General features: G+C 36.6%; 1 protein-coding gene across 1 annotated transcript; it reads right to left on the reverse strand.

The window, feature by feature from the left end:
* Positions 1-10,128: 10,128 nt before the first annotated feature.
* Positions 10,129-10,446, reverse strand: LOC125913669 (60S acidic ribosomal protein P1-like). Its single transcript, XM_049618871.1, has 2 exons — positions 10,372-10,446; positions 10,129-10,299 (listed from the first exon to the last, which is right to left on the reverse strand). Exons 1-2 carry the CDS (start codon positions 10,444-10,446, stop codon positions 10,129-10,131), a joined length of 246 nt encoding a protein of 81 aa, XP_049474828.1.
* Between the last annotated feature and the right edge of the window lie 7,249 nt (positions 10,447-17,695).

A 17,695-nucleotide genomic window follows, 5' to 3' on the forward strand; every position in this document is an offset into this window, starting at 1 on the left:
GTTGTCCTTGGATTTCTTGAAGTTTCTCCTTTTCTCAGTCTTTTTTTTTTTTAAAAAAATCTACATACATTATGTCGACTTAGGTTGTTATTCACCTAAATTCAATTCAAAGAACCATGGCAAAAATTTACTGAGCACTTGTTCTATATAAAGCATGATGGAGCTGTTTTTTTAAAGCTTCAACACAGAGTCTTTAGAGCTGCGGGATCCAATAGGGTAGCTATTATTGACATGTGGCTATTTAAACTTAAATTAATTAAAATTAAATGAAATAAAGATTTTATTTCCTCAGTTTACTAGCCATATTTCAAGTGCTTCATAGCCAAATATGGCTAGTGGCTACTGTATTGGGCATCACAGATAGAGAATGTTTTCATCATTATGGAAAGTTCTCTTGGACAGTGCTGTTATTATAGAGTTTCAGTTATATAGGACTTCAACTCACTACTTGTCTTTCATTTATGAGATAGTCAAAAACTCATATCTTTCAATGAGAATTTTTTTTAGCAATTCAAATAACACTTATTGAATTTTACTGTTAGGTACTATGGGAAATAAAAGGAAAAATAAAATATGTTTCTTGTCCTCAAGGAACTTAAAAAACATGTATGTATCTTAAATTTAATGTTTTTTTAAATGTTTATTTATTTTTGAGAGAGAGAGTGAGCAAGTGATCATGAATGGGGGAGGGACAGAGAGTGAGGGAGACAGAGGATCCAAAGCAGGCTTTGTGTTGACAGCAGACGGCCCTATATGAGGCTCGAATTCACAAACTGTGAGATCATGACCTGAGCTGAAGTTGGACACTTAACCAACTGAGCCACCCAGGTGCCCCAGGAACTTAAAATATATGGAGGAAAACTGGCACATAACACAACTAATGAGATTAATAGGGTAGGATATGCAAAGTGATGTAGTAGAGGCATAATCAAAGTACAATGGACTCGTTTGAGGAGGGATTTCTTTTTTTTTTTTTATCATTTTAAAAAAATTTATTTATTTATTTTTAGAGAGAGAGAGAGAGAGAGAGAGATAGAGAGAGAGAGAATCCCAAGCAGGCTCCACATTATCAGCATAGAGCCCCACTTGGGGTTTGAGCTCATGACCCGTGAGATCATGACCTGAGCCGAGGTCAAGAGTCCATGCTCAACCAGCTGAGCCACCCAGGTGCCTCTGCATTAGAATCTTCATTTGGAAGGAGGCGTTTAGAAAGGAAAGGGCATCAGGAAGGCAGAAAGTCATTTTAGGTGGCAAGGGAAGAATATGAGTAAAGACATGGAATAGGGAAAGCAGTTTTGTCTAAGGCAGGTAATATGGCATAGAGATTAAGAGCGTAGCCTCTGGGGACAACCAGTCTGGGCTCAAAAACCTGGCTTTACTTCTTTTTAACAAGTAGATTCATCTTTCTAAGTCTGTTTCTTCATCTGTAAAATGGAGCTAATAGTAAAATAGTAGCTATCTAACAGAGAATTTGTAAGGATTCAATAAGATACTGCTTTTGGAGACTTGGCACAGTGCCTGGCTTATATCAGACCACTAGGGGAGGAACTGGGGGAAAGTGAATTTGCAAACAACAGAGTCTGCCAACAATGGCTGAATTTAGTGGCTGAAATAAGATAGAAGATAATTTCCCTTTCAGTTAAAAACCTAGAGGTAGGCAATCCAGAATTGATAGGTTGGCTCTCTTCCACAAAGTCATCAAGGACCCAGTTCCTTCTAACTTTCTGGTACACCATCGCTAGGGCGTGGCCCTTGTCATCAAAGTCCAGGATGGAACTTTAGTCATGATATTCATATCCCAATCAGCAAAATAAGTAGGCATCCTTTGTCTCTTATGGTTCCCAGAAGTTGAAACCTGACATTTCCACTTGCATATCATTGGCATGAATTCAGTCACATGGCCACACCTAGCTGCAGGGAAACTGGGAAACGTCTTTTTTCTGGGTGGCCTTTTTACCAGCTAAAATTTTTATTACTAATAGAAGAGGGGAAATGGATATTGGAGGATATTAGCAGTCTCTGTTACAAAGAGGGACAAGAATGAAGCCAGATGACAGAGATCTTCTATGCAGTCTAAGGAGTTTGTACTTTTATTGCTTGGGCTCTGTGGAGCTACTAATACTCTCCACATAGGGAATTAATACAATTACAGGCTGTTCATGTAAGGGACTTGGACGCGGTTCCTCAAATCAGCAATACTCACCCCAGAAATACTCAGATACTTGCAAGAACAGTTACTCTCAAAAAAAAAAAAAAAAATTCCCCTTGAGCTTCTAACAGTCTTTCCCATTCTCCTTCCTCTTTAAGGAAGGAATGAGGTAACCTGAGGGGAGGAAATGTGAGAAGGCAATCCTTCCACCTGGCAGCTCTCTTTTAGACTTCCTCCAGTGCATCATTGGCGCTCTCAAAATGTGCTGAGAATGGAAATCAGTTCTTTATATGGGCAGGTGCCAAGCAAAGGGAATTGGTATCTTATTATCAGGATATCGTGCTCTTTCTCTGAGTACTTTGTGGTTACCCTAGACACTGCACTGTTGATGGGGTACCCGACTAGATTCTAAGCAGCTTGAGGACAGAATTCAGGTATTGAGTCCATATCTTCTGCATTTAACACAGTGCCTAGTGGAAAGCACGCATAAAATTGTCGGATATCTGGATAAATGCTGAGTCTGTAAATGCTGCCTAGGATAGTGTTGGCTTTAAAGCAGTTGTACCAGGGCTTAAATCCTCATACTGAGTCTGTGGTGAAAGCATCTCAGGCAAAGGCTAAGAAAAAGATTTATGTAAGGTGAAGACGTAATTGTGTCCACTTGGAGTGTGGTTCTGCTCGGAATGCACTGGATAGTGAAACAATGAGATCAGGTCAAATAATTTGTGTTAAATTCTGAAGCCTGTCTTTTCTTAGTCTTTAATATTCTAGGCACTACTTTACTAAGACAATAAAAATATACTGAATTTGTGTGTTTACAAAATATATCTTGAGGTAAGCCCCTCCAAAAATGTGTTTATTTCTTATTTATTTTTTTAAGTAATCTTTTTGCCCAATGTGGGGCTCAGATTCATGACCCCGAGATCAAGAGCACATACTCTACCTACTGAGCCAGCCAGGCACCCCCCCAAAAAGATTTGTTTTTGATGTTTATTTATTTTTGAGAGAGAGAGAGGGAAAAATAGAGCAAGCAAGGGTGGGGCAGAGAGAGAGGGAGACAGAGGATCAGAAGTGGGTTCTGTGCTGACTCAGAGAGCCCAATGTGGGGTCTGAACTTAGGAGTTGTGAGATCATGACCTGAGGCGAAGTCAGACACTTAACTGGCTGAGCCACCCAGGCGCCCCCCCACCAAAGATTTTTAAATCAACAAATATTTACTAAGTATGTGTAAAGCATTATGGTAAGGGCCAGAAGGAATAAAACTTACAAAGAACCAATCCTTGCTTTCAAGGAATTTACAATCAACAAACACTCTGCTAGGTTGTAGGAATCTAAGTATGGTTGACTAGACTCCTACTCACATGGGACTTACAATATGGTATGAAAAACAGACAGATAAACAGATGACTGCCTGTACTGTGATTTAGTGTTTGAACCTTTCTCAGAGCCAAATATACATATTTTGGTAAAAATCTGAAAAAAATCTGTACATTTGAGATTTTGTAAAGTCTGCAGACACATTCTAGTTAACTAGTATATAAAATGTTTTCGAGGAGTTGGATATATTTCAGGAGTGGCAGTGATATGATATGCAGCCAGGAGAGAGAGAGACAGGGGAAAAAAAAAAGAGGGTTGATCATTTTGAGGTGACATTAAATTATCTTTTGACACCAGCTGTATCTTTTTTATAACAGAAAGTGGAAACAACTCTGTCCTTGACCTTCAAAAAGAAATTGACTTACCTAGCTTAACTATTCAAACAAACAACTGTGTACTCTCTTCAATTCCTATGATGATTTTGATTTACTGTAAATGACTGAATTTAATGAACTAAATTATGCTATTTAAATGCATTTTGTGAATGGTATTGTAGTTTGTTACAAAGCATTATGTCTATGCTAAATTGTGCTGTAAATGATATGGTATGGAACATATGTGCTGTATTCATAATTTAACTGTTGCTATGGAGTACCTTCTTGGATAGGACATACTGAAAAAGGAGCCTTTATTTACCTGGTGAAATGAAGGTGATATCTCAGCAAATCACTAGGTCTTACTGACCTTGGCAGAATTACAGTGCTAATATTTTCACATGGATGAACTGTTCTTGAACAATTTCTCTAATGTATATGGCAGAAATAGGCTTTCCATTAAAACTGGGTATATATGGTATATCTTCTCTTTCCATTTTTTTCCCCTTCAACAAACATTTACTGCAGTCATTGCAAGGATAATTCCACCTCCATTAAGGTACATGTTTTCTCCTGGCCTCTCAAATGGTAGGGGTAATAGAATACAAAGGTTTGTCCTGCAGTTATGCTGGTGGTCTCTGAAAGGACTTGCATTAAATAACACACTGCTTTTCCTCTTTCTGAGTAATTCCAGAAACTTGAAAAAAGAGTAAACACTGGAGCCAAAATACCCCCTTTATTACTGATACAGGATAAATTGGCTTAGCGTGGGAGCCAAATGGGCTTTCTAACAATATCCTGACTTCAGGTATGCTTATCTACTAGGTCTTGGACTTCTTTGCATGGAAGGACTGCTGAAGTAAGATTTTTAACATGGAAGAACAAAGAATTTGTGCTTTCTCTGGACAGGTTCATCTCAAGAGAAAAAAGAATTGAGCCAACTGGAGCATGTCTAGTTATTCTTTACAAAATTTACCAGTTAGGTTTGAATGTATGGGGGTAGAGAGAGGCCTTAGCTCTCTTCACAGGAAGGGAACATGAAGCATAAGAAAATCACTCCCCAATAACAAGTGTAGTTTTTCAAAAAGGGAATCAGTTTCAAAGTTTATTGCTAGAGAGAAATCCACAGGATTTGTTGCACATTTATGATGATGCTTCCATTTTTCCCCTGTAAGGAGTATCTTCATGGCAACAATACTTCTATTATTTAAAAAAATGTTTATTTGTTTATTTTGAGAGAGAGAGAGAGAACATGGGGGAAAGCAGAGAGGTGGGGGGAGGAGAGGGGACAGAGAGAATCCCAAGCAGGCTCTGCACTGATAGCATGGAGCCCGATGTGGGGCTTGAACTCACGAACAGTGAGATCATGACCTAAGCCTAAAGTAAGAGTTGGATGCTTAACTGACTGAGCCACCCAGTCACCCCAGTACTTCTATTAGTTGATGGAAGGTAAAGACATAGCAGTCACATTATAAGTTCAGGAAAAATTGCTTGGAATTTAAATGATCATTCTTAGTACTTCAATGCTGACTACTCTGCTATGCCGACATACATACACAAGACAGAGTCAAAAGACTTTGGTTCTAGGAGAAGTTTCATGATCATTAGCTCTTGGCTTAGACTGCCATAACAAAATACTATAGACTGAGTAGCTTAAACAACAGACATTTAATTTTTGTAGATCAGGAGGCTAGAAATCTGAGATTAAGAATTTCAGCATAGTTGGTTTCTGGAAAGGACTCTTCCTGGCTTGTAGGTGGCTGCCATCTTGCTGTATGCTCACACATCCTCTTCTTTGTGTGCACTCAGATACAGTAAGCCAGCACTCTCTGCATAAGAATATTAATCCTATCAAATCTGGGACCCACCCTTATGACTTACTTTAACCTTTAATAATTTTCTTATAGTCTTTGTCTCCAAATATAGTCACATTGGGGGTAAGGGCTTCAATATGAATTGGGGGGTGAGGCATAATTCAGTCCATAGCAAGTTCATTGTGTGACCAGGCAAGTGATTTCTGTTTCATTTTCCCTTCCTGTGAATGGGAGTTCATGCCTTATGTAACCTTAAAAAGTTAACAGTACATCAAGTAAAATCATAGGCGTTAATACATTGACGTGTTTAAACTGCTAATAGTTACTGAGGATAGGCTTTTCTTGTTATTACCCATCCGTGGTTCTTTTTTTCTTACCTGCATATTCCTGGATGGTAGATAGGAAAGGTATGTCTTTGGTCTCACCCCTTTAAGAAACATCTTTTGGGGTGCCTGGCTGGCTCAGTCAGTGGAGCAGGCAACTCTTGATCTCGAGTTCATGAGTTCAAGCCCCACGTTGAGTATAGAGCTTACTTAAAAAGAAAGAAAAGAAAGAAAGAAAGAAAGAGAAAGAAAGAAAGAAAGAAAGAAAGAAAGAAAGAAAGAAAAGAAAAGAAAAGAAAACATCTTTTGGGAGCAGATAACAGCATGAAGCAGGCATTACACAACAAGAAATGCCCTTTTTCCATAATGACTTCAAACATTCAGCAACTAGATTTCACAACCAACCAATCCTCTGGCAGGAAACAAGAGTTCAGTTTTATTTTAATTGTTTTTGAAGTAGAGTTTTTGGATCAAATGCATGAAAGATTAAGAGAAGAAATCTATAAAGACCCATCTCTATACTGCAAAAGAATATCATAATGTCAACACTGGACAGAATATTAAGCTGGTAGGTGAGTTTTCATTTTAATGAGATTCTTCTGAATGTAGCTTAGAGTTAGGGGTATGCAAATGACTGGACAGCCAATTTTGATGAGTTGCTATAAGAAAAGGATTAGTCATTTTTCTGTCCTGTATTTGGCATATTTCTCAGAGGGATTCATTTAACATGTCTTTTTTTTTCCTATTTTTATTTTTTTATTTTTATTTATTTTTATTTTTTTTCAATATATGAAGCTTATTGTCAAATTGGTTTCCATACAACACCCAGTGCTCATCCCAAAAGGTGCCCTCCTCAATACCCATCACCCACCCTCCCCTCCCTCCCACCCCCCATCAACCCTCAGTTTGTTCTCAGTTTTTAACAGTCTCTTATGCTTTGGCTCTCTCCCACTCTAACCTCTTTTTTTTTTTTTTTCCTTCCCCTCCCCCATGGGTTTCTGTCAAGTTTCTCAGGATCCACATAAGAGTGAAACCATATGGTATCTGTCTTTCTCTGTATGGCTTATTTCACTTAGCATCACACTCTCCAGTTCCATCCACGTTGCTACAAAAGGCCATATTTCATTTTTTCTCATTGCCACGTAGTATTCCATTGTGTATATAAACCACAATTTCTTTATCCATTCATCAGTTGATGGACATTTAGGCTCTTTCCATAATTTGGCTATTGTTGAGAGTGCTGCTATAAACATTGGGGTACAAGTGCCCCTACATTTAACATGTTTTTTGGTAATATCCTCTCTATATTTATTTTAGAAGCAGCATGAAATGGTACAGCTAATATTTTTAAATATTGCAATGGCCAAAAAATTTAATTTGAACTTGGAGCTCATCTACTTGCTCTTTTTTAGGATTATAGCACAGAATTGCTTTGGGAGCAGGGGCAATATGATTCTTATAAAGGATGTAAAACTGTTTGATAATACAATCTGCAAGTTGAATGTTGGAGCTGGTGTGTGAAGGTCACTGATGACTAGAGAAACTTCAAAGGTCTTTCTTTATGATTGGCCACTGTGAATGGGTATGGTTGAAGCAAACAGGTAGAAGTCAGTTTTGACTGTATGATTTCCCACATCAACAACATGGAATTATAATATCAGAGATTTTGCATTTTTCTGAATGCCAGAAACAGAATTTTGGCTAGTTATTCTAGCAAAGTGCTTGGCTGATACACAGGTAAGAGTCAGAGAATTGGGGAAGTAAAGTATATAATGTGGAGTGAACTCTTGAGATATGTATTTAGAGCCCCCAGGCCACACTTGCAGATGACAAAACCCAAACCAAGAAATAAAAATGATTTGTGTAGTGGTGCCTAGGTGGCTCAGTCTGTTGAGCACCCAGCTGTTGGTCTCAGCTCAGGTCATGATCTCATGGTTTGTGGGGTTGAGCCCCACATTGGGCTCAGTACTGACAGTGAGGAGTCTGCTTGGGATTCACTCTCTCCCTTTCTATCTGCTCCTCCTCTGCTCTCTCTCTCTCAAAATAAGTAAGTAAACTTAAAAAAAAGAAAAGAATTTTAAAAAATAATTTATTTTAAGTTACCCAACAAATTAGTGATAGAACCAGATCTACCCTAGGTCTCCTTATAGTCCAATATTTCCTACATACAAGAAAGGGATGGGTATTACAGTCATTCTATGGAGAACTTAGGGCAAAGGAAATTCCTAATATGAACACCAAGGCATTTAGGATCGTAGAATCAGATGATTTGAATGTTTAGAAAGACTTAAAGATTAGGTCTTTAAATGTTGTGTAATTTAATGTCCTATACAACACTTGAATTCTGTGTACAAAATCCCTGCCAAATGGGCAGTCAATATTTGCACACTTAGAGCAATGGGACACTTGATATTTGATTTTTAGAAAGTTTAAGAAAGGGGCGCCTGGGTGGCTCAGTTGGTTAAGTGTCCAACTCTTGGTTTTGGCTCCAGTCAAGATCGCACCACTAGTGAGTTTGAACCCTGCATCAGGCTCCACACTGACAGTGCAGAGACTGCTTGGTATTCTCTCTCCATGTCTCTTTGTCCCTCCCCCACTCTCTCTCCCAAAAATAAATAAATAAACTTAAAAAAAAAAAAGAAGAAAGTTTAGGAAGTTAGAAAGTATAGTGTTATGTTGGGCGTAATTTGTCTTCCTGCAACTTCACGTTATAGATTTTAGTTCTGTTTTCTAGTGTTTCAAAAATCATGCAGTTAGCCATGGGAGTATTACCCTTTGTCCTCTTTCATATGTATTACCTTTTTTTTTTAATTTTTAAGTTTATTTATTTTGAGAGAGAGAGTGAGCAGGGGAGGGGCAGAGAGAACAGGAGAGAGAGAACTCTCACACAGGCTTTGCACTGTCAGAGTGGAGCTGGATGTGCGGCTCAAATTCATGAACAGTGAGATCATGACCTGAGCCAAAATCAAGAGTTGGACGACAGACACCACCCAGGCACCTGCCCTACCCTGTCTTTTCTTCCATCAGTGATCTGTTTTAGTAGAACATACTTAAATGTCCTCTGGACCATCCACAAATATGCTTGCCACTAAAATATTTCCAGTTCATTGTGTAAAACAGGACTGAAAAATCTCAGGAAAGGGGTAAGGAAAGGGAAACTAGAGTCCATTATAGTTCATTTAGGCTAATTGTTTGATTTTTTTGATGTCTTTGCAAATGCTGGTTTCTGTGTGGGTCTCAGTATGACTAGTATGATTTCTTTGGCCAGGTTGATTCAACACATTTTCTAAAATGGATTGACTTGTTATCTCTATCTTTCTGAGATCTTTGAGTACCTAGTGTTAAGCAAATTTGATGTATAAAAATCAGATTTAGACAAAAAGTTCAGAAAATGATCAATACACTCAAAGAGTTCTTTTAGATAACAAGTTCTCCAAATGCCCGTAAGGTGTAATTAAGATTGAAAAAAGTTCTGTTTCAATTTAAAATCTCTGGAATACTTCATGTACATAAAACAAGGCTCAGACATTTGAAAACTCCACGAGGGGAAATAGAATTAGAAACTAAATTTGTGGGCAAATAGAAACAGGGAGGTAAAATTCAAGGCCATCTGAATGTTACCACATTTTGGGGGCTGCAGACATGCACGGAGCTTTGCTGTTTGAGAGTTGGTGTGGAGCTTGTGGCTCAGCTTAAAAAATTCAAGTGTCATTTCAACCAAAATTCTCTTGCTGATCCTGTTCCCTATTTTATCCAAGTGAATAGAAGCCAATGAAAGGATAGAGGAAGTGCTCACCAGAACTTATTTGTCTGGTTCAGGCCCCTGCCTCTGTACTTGCTGGGGTCTAATTTGATATTTTATAATAATGTTTTGGAGTATTTATTTTTACTTTGTTAAGAATTCAGGTGTTTTTTGTTTTGTTTTGTTTTTTGTTTTGTTTTGTTTTGTTTTGAGAGGGAGAGGGCAGAGGGAGAGAAAGAGAGAAACTCAACCAGGCTCAAACTCAGCAGTGAGCCCGATTCAGCCCGATTCCAGAACACTGGGATCATGACCTGAGCCACAATCATGAGTTGATTGCTCAACTGACTGAGTCACTCAGGTGCCCCTAAGAGTTCAGCTTTTTACTGAAAAGGTTACAGAAGAGGTTTAGTCAAAAAGACAAAAAGCCCATATCATCATCAGATGACTCTAATTCTTTTTTCATTGCTTCCACTTTCTCAGCTGGGGCAGCAGTGGTGGAGGGAGCAGAACCTCCTGCTGGTGCAGGTCCACCAGCCCCTACATTGCAGATGAGGCTCCTGGTGTTCACATTGGGCAGGGCCTTTGCAAATAAGCCTGGCTAGAAAGGTTCAACATTTATATTTGCTGCTTTAATGGGAGCATTGATCTTAGCCTCTGTGACCATCACCTCATCGTCCTGTAGGATGAGGACCAAGTAGATGCAGGTGAGCTCCAAGACTGAGGCCATGGTGCAAGGGAGTGCTAAACAGGCGCTGACAGTGCAGTGCTGGCCAAGTGGTTGAAGGGGAGGGCCTCATCCCCACGTGGCCTATGGCTGCTTCAGAAAGACCGAGCACCTTAGTGGCAGCTGAGGAAAAGAAGGAAACATTTCTGTGTAAAGTCAATAAGTAGAGAATATAATTCATTATAAAACATCTGAAATATGATACTTAGTGGCAAAATAGACTATTTGCATCAGACTGAAAATTACTCTTAGAAAATCTTATCATAGGAACCAAGCATGTGACTGACTTTGGATCAGGTCTGGACCAATATATTTTGGTTTCTGCTAGAGACATTTACAGTGTATCTACAATGCATTTAAAAGTCAGCGCATTTTAGGGGCGCCTGGGTGGCTCAGTCGGTTAAGCGTCCAACTTCGGCTCAGGTCATGATCTCGCGGTCCGTGAGTTCGAGCCCCGCGTCGGGCTCTGTGCTGACTGCTCAGAGCCTGGAGCCTGTTTCAGATTCTGTGTCTCCCTCTCTCTGGCCCTCCCCCGTTCATGCTCTGTCTCTCTCTGTCTCAAAATAAATAAACGTTAAAAAATAAATAAATAAAAAAAATAAAAGTCGGCGCATTTTAGGGGTGCCTGGGTGGCTCGGTTGGTTGAGCGTCTGACTTCAGCTCAGGTCATGATCTCATAGTTAATGAGCTCAAGCCCCGCATCAGACTTGGTGCTGTCAGCACAGAGCCTGCTTAGGATCCTCTGTACCCCTCTGTCTCTCTGCACCTCACCCTCCCTCTCAAAAATAAGTGAACATTTAAAAAAAACTTTTTTAAGTTAATATATTTTAGGCTACTTGATTTTTGATGAAATAGCTTCATTTTTTTCTTGGGTGTATAATTTCCATCAAAATTGGAAAATTTTTGGTCGTTATTTCTTCAAATAGTTTTTCTCTTCTCTTCCTCTCTTCTAGGACTGCAACTACTCATGTATTAAGCTGCTTTAAGTTGTCCCACATTTCACTATTCCACAACTCATTGTCTATTTTTTTTCAGTCTGCAATGTTAATCCTATCCAATGTATTTTTCATCTTTAGAAATTTGATTTTGGCCATTTTTATATCTTCCATGCTCCTTTCATGACTTAGTGAGTTTGGGTGTTAGACATTGTGAATTTTATGTTGTTTACGTGCTTGATTCTTTTGTATTCCTATAAATATTTTTGAGCATTGCTCTGGGCATTCAAATAACTTGGAAATTGATTCTTTTGAGATTTGCCATTAAATTTTGTTAAGTGGCACCAGAGCAACTTTAAGCTAGAGCTAATTTGCCCCTACTACTGAGACAATATCCTTCTGAGTTCTCTGTTGCCTTATGTATTATAAAGTGTTTTGTTTTGTTTTGTTTTTAACTCTGCCTGTGGAAAGATCCCCAGCACTGTGTGAGCTCTGAAAATAGTTCCACCTGCTCTTTTTCAGTGGTTCTTTTTTCAGCCTTGAGTAGTCTTCTCTTATGTATATACTGATGAACACTAAGCATGAGACTTGAAGGGTACCCTCTGCAGATCTTCAGAACTCTCTTCCTTGGTACCCTGGTACTCTCTCCTCCCTCATACTCTCTCCTCCCTGGTACTTGTCCTGTGTATTCTAGCCACCTTGGCCTCCCCAAATTCTCAACTCTCTCTGAACTCAGGGAGTTGATTTTATCCTTTTTTTATTTCCCCTTTTCTCAGGGATCATTGTCTTGCACTGCCTGTTGTCCAGTGTCTGAAAACTATTATTTCATATATTTGTCTTTTTTTTTTCTTTTAGTCACTCCATCATACCCAGAAGTGACATCCTAAAAGTCAGTGTTTTTTAGGACTCTTAAGTGAGAAGAATTGTTTCCATCTTTCTATTAGTGTATCCTCAAAGTGTTTGATACATAGTGTTTAAAGGCATTTATATAAACAATGGAAGTCTTTCTTTGGGGAAATTAAAACAACACAACTTGATTGCATATCATGCTTTCATATTTTGCAGATGTTAATATTTAATCATATGCAGAACGATTTAGCTTAAGTGCATTAATGTAACTCATTTAAAAGAGGCCAGTAATTGTCCTATTAACTCCCAGTCTGGATGTTATCTGCTCTGCCCTGCTGGTAAGGCCAGAGGGGGACTCTTCTATTGGCACCCACAGAGATTGCTCTGATCTGTTGAAAATCCTGTTAAAATCTAATTACTTAGGAGAATCAGCCAGGGAATATCTAATGAGCTCTAGGAAACCCACTAGAAGAAATTCTGTGTTACTAACGAATGAAATGTCTTCTGTCTTTCAATTACACTGGTATCGCATGAATGTAATTGCTGCCTTATAAAATGTGACTCTTGTTTGTTTTTAATTGTGTGTCATGAATTTTTTTGATCATGTGAAAATAACTTAATTTCTCATGGAGGAGAAATGATGGTGTAAAGCTTAAGAAGGTATACTCTTTTCCTCATGAATATTTGATAACTTGGTATTAACAAATGCTTAAAAAAAAGTATGTACATTGTTTAATGAAACCACCACACAGGTGTGAAAAGCATGATGATTAAAAGACATTGAATTTTAAGTCTAGAATGAAAAACATGTTCGTCAGGAAACTCTGAGAAGGATTAGTCTCTGCAGTCATCTTAAAGATATTGCCAAAAGAAATGGATTTCTTAAAAATGGAAATTTATTTGTCTCACTTATTTTGTAAATATATTGAGACTCTTAGTGTAGTTTATATTCCTTCTGTCTTTAATAATTAGTAATATCTTTTTTCACATCTAGCCTAACTTTGTATTTCAACTTGGTTGACTTCCATTTCTCTATATTTAGGACTTTGTTTTCTTAAAACTGGATGGTTGGTTAAAGCTATGGGCTTTGTAGTGAGGTAGATCTGAGGCATTCAAATCCTGGCTCTTATAGTCACAACAAATTTCTTAACCCCTGAGTCTCAGTTTCTATTTCTATGTGGGGGCGCTAATTAATATACACAGTACTGCATAAAGTTGTGAGGATTTTGTGAAGTAATGTGTAGAAAATGCTTAGCATAGTATTGTGCATGTTATAACTGCTCAAGAGATAGTTATTATTTTTGAAGACTAATTAAAATTTGGAATATGAAAGAATTGTGATATCTAAGATTCATTAAAAACTAATGTAGGGTGAATTTCTATTATCCTAATGTATTTCTATCACCATGTTCATATTAAATTTGTTGAAAAAATTAAAAAGGGTCTATTTTTAGTAGCATGTCAGTGAACTTCATTCCAAAGTTTATCAAGTTTTTAGCTAATGTGTCATTTTATAACATGGATTGATTTCAGCAGATGACACCAGAAACAAAATGTGGTTTGGTGATACATTACTTAGAAAAATATCTGTCTTAGTGATAAATTATTATTGGAATATTATATAAGATTTTAATGATTGAGGAGAAAAAAGACTATTACATATTATTTCAACAATTAACAATGTAACTATTATTTAAAATTATTATCTGGCCTATAGAACTCAGGCAGTTGAAATACTTAAATTGACAGTGCTTTTATTTTTAATCATTTGATAACATGTTAAAATTAGACTTTATTTTTTTGCCTAAAATATAGATTAAAATGGTTTTTAATCAGACTGTTTGGAAGTTGATACAGAAGTAGCCTTACAAAATGATTTTTGTGTATTATAGTTGAATGAGGAGGTAGAATTGTTATAATAATATTTTCATATAGAATAAGCTCTTGTACCTAAAATTTCTCTCTTGTATAATTCGTTAATTCTTACAGCAATTTTATGAATTAGCCTTATAGTACTGTATTGTAGGCAATAAAAGGAGACAGAATTTTTGTATACACGTAGATCTGATTATATTTCTGGTATAAAAGATATACATACAAAGTATAACAAAAATTGGGATGTTTCAATAAAAGAATATTTAAATATTTAAAATAATTTGCTAATGTTTGTTAATTTAATACTTTACATGCATTTAATTTTATGATTGAGAAGGAATGGGGTTATTTGGTAGGGGGAGGATGTTAGAATTGATGAATTTTGATGGCTTGGACTATTTGTTAAAAAGTTTATGTTATAATAAATAAATGTGGTAAACTCATTTTATCTGGCAGGAATTATTATGCTTCTATCAAGGACCAAACATCAGCTAATTAGTTCGTTCAGCAAATACTTATTGAGGGTTTATTATTTGCCAGAATGGAATTGTAATGTTGAACAAGACAAGCAGGGAAGAAGAATTAGCAGATTTATTATTAAAGCTAATATTTTGCCACATTGTCAGTTCAGGAAACTTCATCCAGTTGAAATCCTTGACAGAAAGTGCTTTGGTTGTTGATATTAGCATATGAAACTACTGGCTAAGCCTGGCTTTGCTGGGGAATTCATATATTAACTTGATTAATTTAGCACATCTTCATTAACAAGTTTCTGTTGATAACAGAAAACAAATACTTTACTTTGACAATGGAAGTAAAAACAAAAAAAGAAGTAGTTTTATATCTTTCCCTCTGCCTTTCTTTCTTTTTGGGGGGGAGGGGCAAAGGGATCCCTGTGCCTTTCTTTAGTCCAACTCTCTGCTTGGCAAACTCAAAAGGTCCAAATCTGTGACCCTGTTCCTGCCTCATCCCCAAACCCCAAACCCCACTCTGCCCCACACACATACACACACTTCCACAACTTTGCCTGGCATGTGGTAGGTGCTTACTGAGTGCTATTGAGTTAGCGTGATTAGTAATTCTGTTATTCTATTAGGTTATATTCCTAGTTCTGTTATTGATTTCTTTGTGATATCTGGCATACAGGCAAGTCACAGGACCCCTTAATTTTCCTGCATAAAAAATGAACACTATGTTTCCCAAAAACCTGATTAAAATATACTGAGGATTGTGAGATATCAGTTTGAACCATATGAAATTGTGATATTTGATCATTTTTTTGACAAAAAAATTTAAAAATTTCATTTGATTCAACCTAATATTGTTTTTCTAAGGTGTTTTAACTTGACCAAAAATGTAATATAATTATCAAAATAATCACAATGCCAATTATGTCAATTATGTCGCTACTTATAGTTTTCCTTCTACCTTTCTATTTCACCTTGATTGCTGATTTTGGCCTTGCTTTCTTCACTGAATGGTATTTTATTATCAAAAAATTAATTGCATAATATACCTGTCACTCCAAATACTAAATTATATATTTTTTAATGTTAATGATCCTAGAGTCCAATAGGCTAGGTCTAGCAAGCAGTATTATTTGACTTCTTTAAGGACTTTTCAGAATCAGGAGATAGTGGGTAGTGTTTAATGTTCAAATTTAGTTATAGTTTTAAAAAATATCAGTTTCTTTCAATATTAGAAAGTACATATAAAACTAATTTTTATTGTTTCTGACAAATTGGAAAATTTCATTAGCCTATAGTTTGAAAATTATTATTCTGTTTACCCTGAAACTTTACTTGAAACTAAAATTTTAAGCCCTGGTCCACTAATTTCTGATTTATTCTGATAATACTGTGAATAAACATAAGCTTCATAAGATATAGTTATGACAAAATGATATTTTCTCCATAAATTATTATTCTATCTCTGAAGAAACAGGAATATTCCAAAAGTTATCTTTTTCTGGAAAGGCCACAGACGATCATTCTTTCTTTTTTAATATAAAGCAACCCCACTGAATGAGCTAAAGCTCCCCTAAGGTAAAGCCTGAGCTGCTCTGTTTCACATCTTTTAAGGAAAGGTAACATAATTTAATTTGCCTAACATAGGGCATCTGGTAGATGGTTGGAGAAGAGAGATGTAACCAGCTCTTTATGCAAATACCAGGAAGTCCTTATAGCTACTTATCACTTAATCCAGGAGCCCTGAGCAAGTAACTCAAATGAGTGGTTCCCAAATTTGGGGTCAGTGACAAGGCTTTTACTGGTTGTCAGCAATATGAGAAAAGAAAGGACAATACAGATTTCCCATAAAGCTAAATTTACTGAATAAAAGGACTGTTTATGTTCTTTTACATACTGTATATACATATATATGTGTGTGTGTATATATATATATATATGTATATATATATATATATATATATATATATATATATATAACTTATCTTTCTTTTTAAAGAAAATTCATTAATAGCAGTTTTAAATTCATAGGAAAATTAAGAGGAAGGTACAAAGATTTCTGGTATGTTCCCTGCTCCCCAACATGGGTTGCCTGCCAGATTATCAACATCTCTCACCAAAGTGATACGTTTGTTACAAATGATTAATCTATACTGATACATCATTATCACCCAAAGTCCATAGTTTACATTAGAGTTTACTCTAGGTCTTTACATTCTGTGGTTTGGACAAATGTATAATGACATATATCCACAATTAGCATCATACAGAGTAGTTTCACTGCCCTAAAAATCCTCTGTGCTCCATCTGTTCATCCCTTCTCTTCTGCCCTCCCTACAACCACTGATCTTTTTTTCTATGTCCATAGTTTCCTTTCCAGAATGTGCAGATAGTTGGGATTATACAGTATGTACTCTTTTCAGATTGGCTTCTTGGTAATATGCATTTAAGTTTTCTCCATGTAATATAGTCTATCTTTAATGAAATTATATTATTTTTCAGTGTTCCTATTTGACCAAAACAAAAAAACAAAACAAAACAAAAAATTGTAATCCTATGTAATTCCTCCTAATACTTTTTGAAATGTCTTTGAAACTTAAAAATTTTGGAAACATTTATTTTATATTATTTTGGAAACATTTATTGTATATTATACATGCACATGTATATATTTATAAATGAGATACATAGGTGAAAATGCTTGGGATAGTAGCTGACATTCTATGCATACTTCCAACTTTAGTTCAACTGAAATGCTGATATAAGCCTGATGGTTTTGTCCAGTTTTCCTTTCAGGAAAGTGAAGATAATAAATTCAGATTGGGACATTACCTGGCATTTAGTAGGTGCCAAATAAATATTTTTGAGTTTGTGGGATACTAAAGTAGAAGAGTCTTATAGGCAGATGGGTGTGAAGGTCAAGAGTTCTGGAATGAGTTGTAGACAGGAAATCATTAGTGCGTATATGGTAACTGAAGTCAGGAAAGTATGAAGACAAGAAGATCTGGGACACAATGTAATGATTTTAAGGCTCATGATGCCATGCTGCCTCCCCCTCACATATGCAGAGGAAGCACAAAGGTCAGGACATCCTACAGTGTCAGTGTCCTCATAGCATTTGTTTGT

This window comes from Panthera uncia, assembly GCF_023721935.1.
Source record: "Panthera uncia isolate 11264 chromosome C1 unlocalized genomic scaffold, Puncia_PCG_1.0 HiC_scaffold_4, whole genome shotgun sequence".
In the NCBI taxonomy this organism is placed as follows: Eukaryota; Metazoa; Chordata; class Mammalia; order Carnivora; family Felidae; genus Panthera; species Panthera uncia.

Bases quoted from the DNA above. Each gene is read 5' to 3' on its own strand.
- LOC125913669 (XM_049618871.1), bottom strand. From the start codon at position 10,446: ATGGCCTCAGTCTTGGAGCTCACCTGCATCTACTTGGTCCTCATCCTA. The intron at 10,300-10,371 runs GCTAAGATCAAT...TTATTTGCAAAG, and splicing joins ATGAGGTGATGGTCACAGAG to GCCCTGCCCAATGTGAACAC.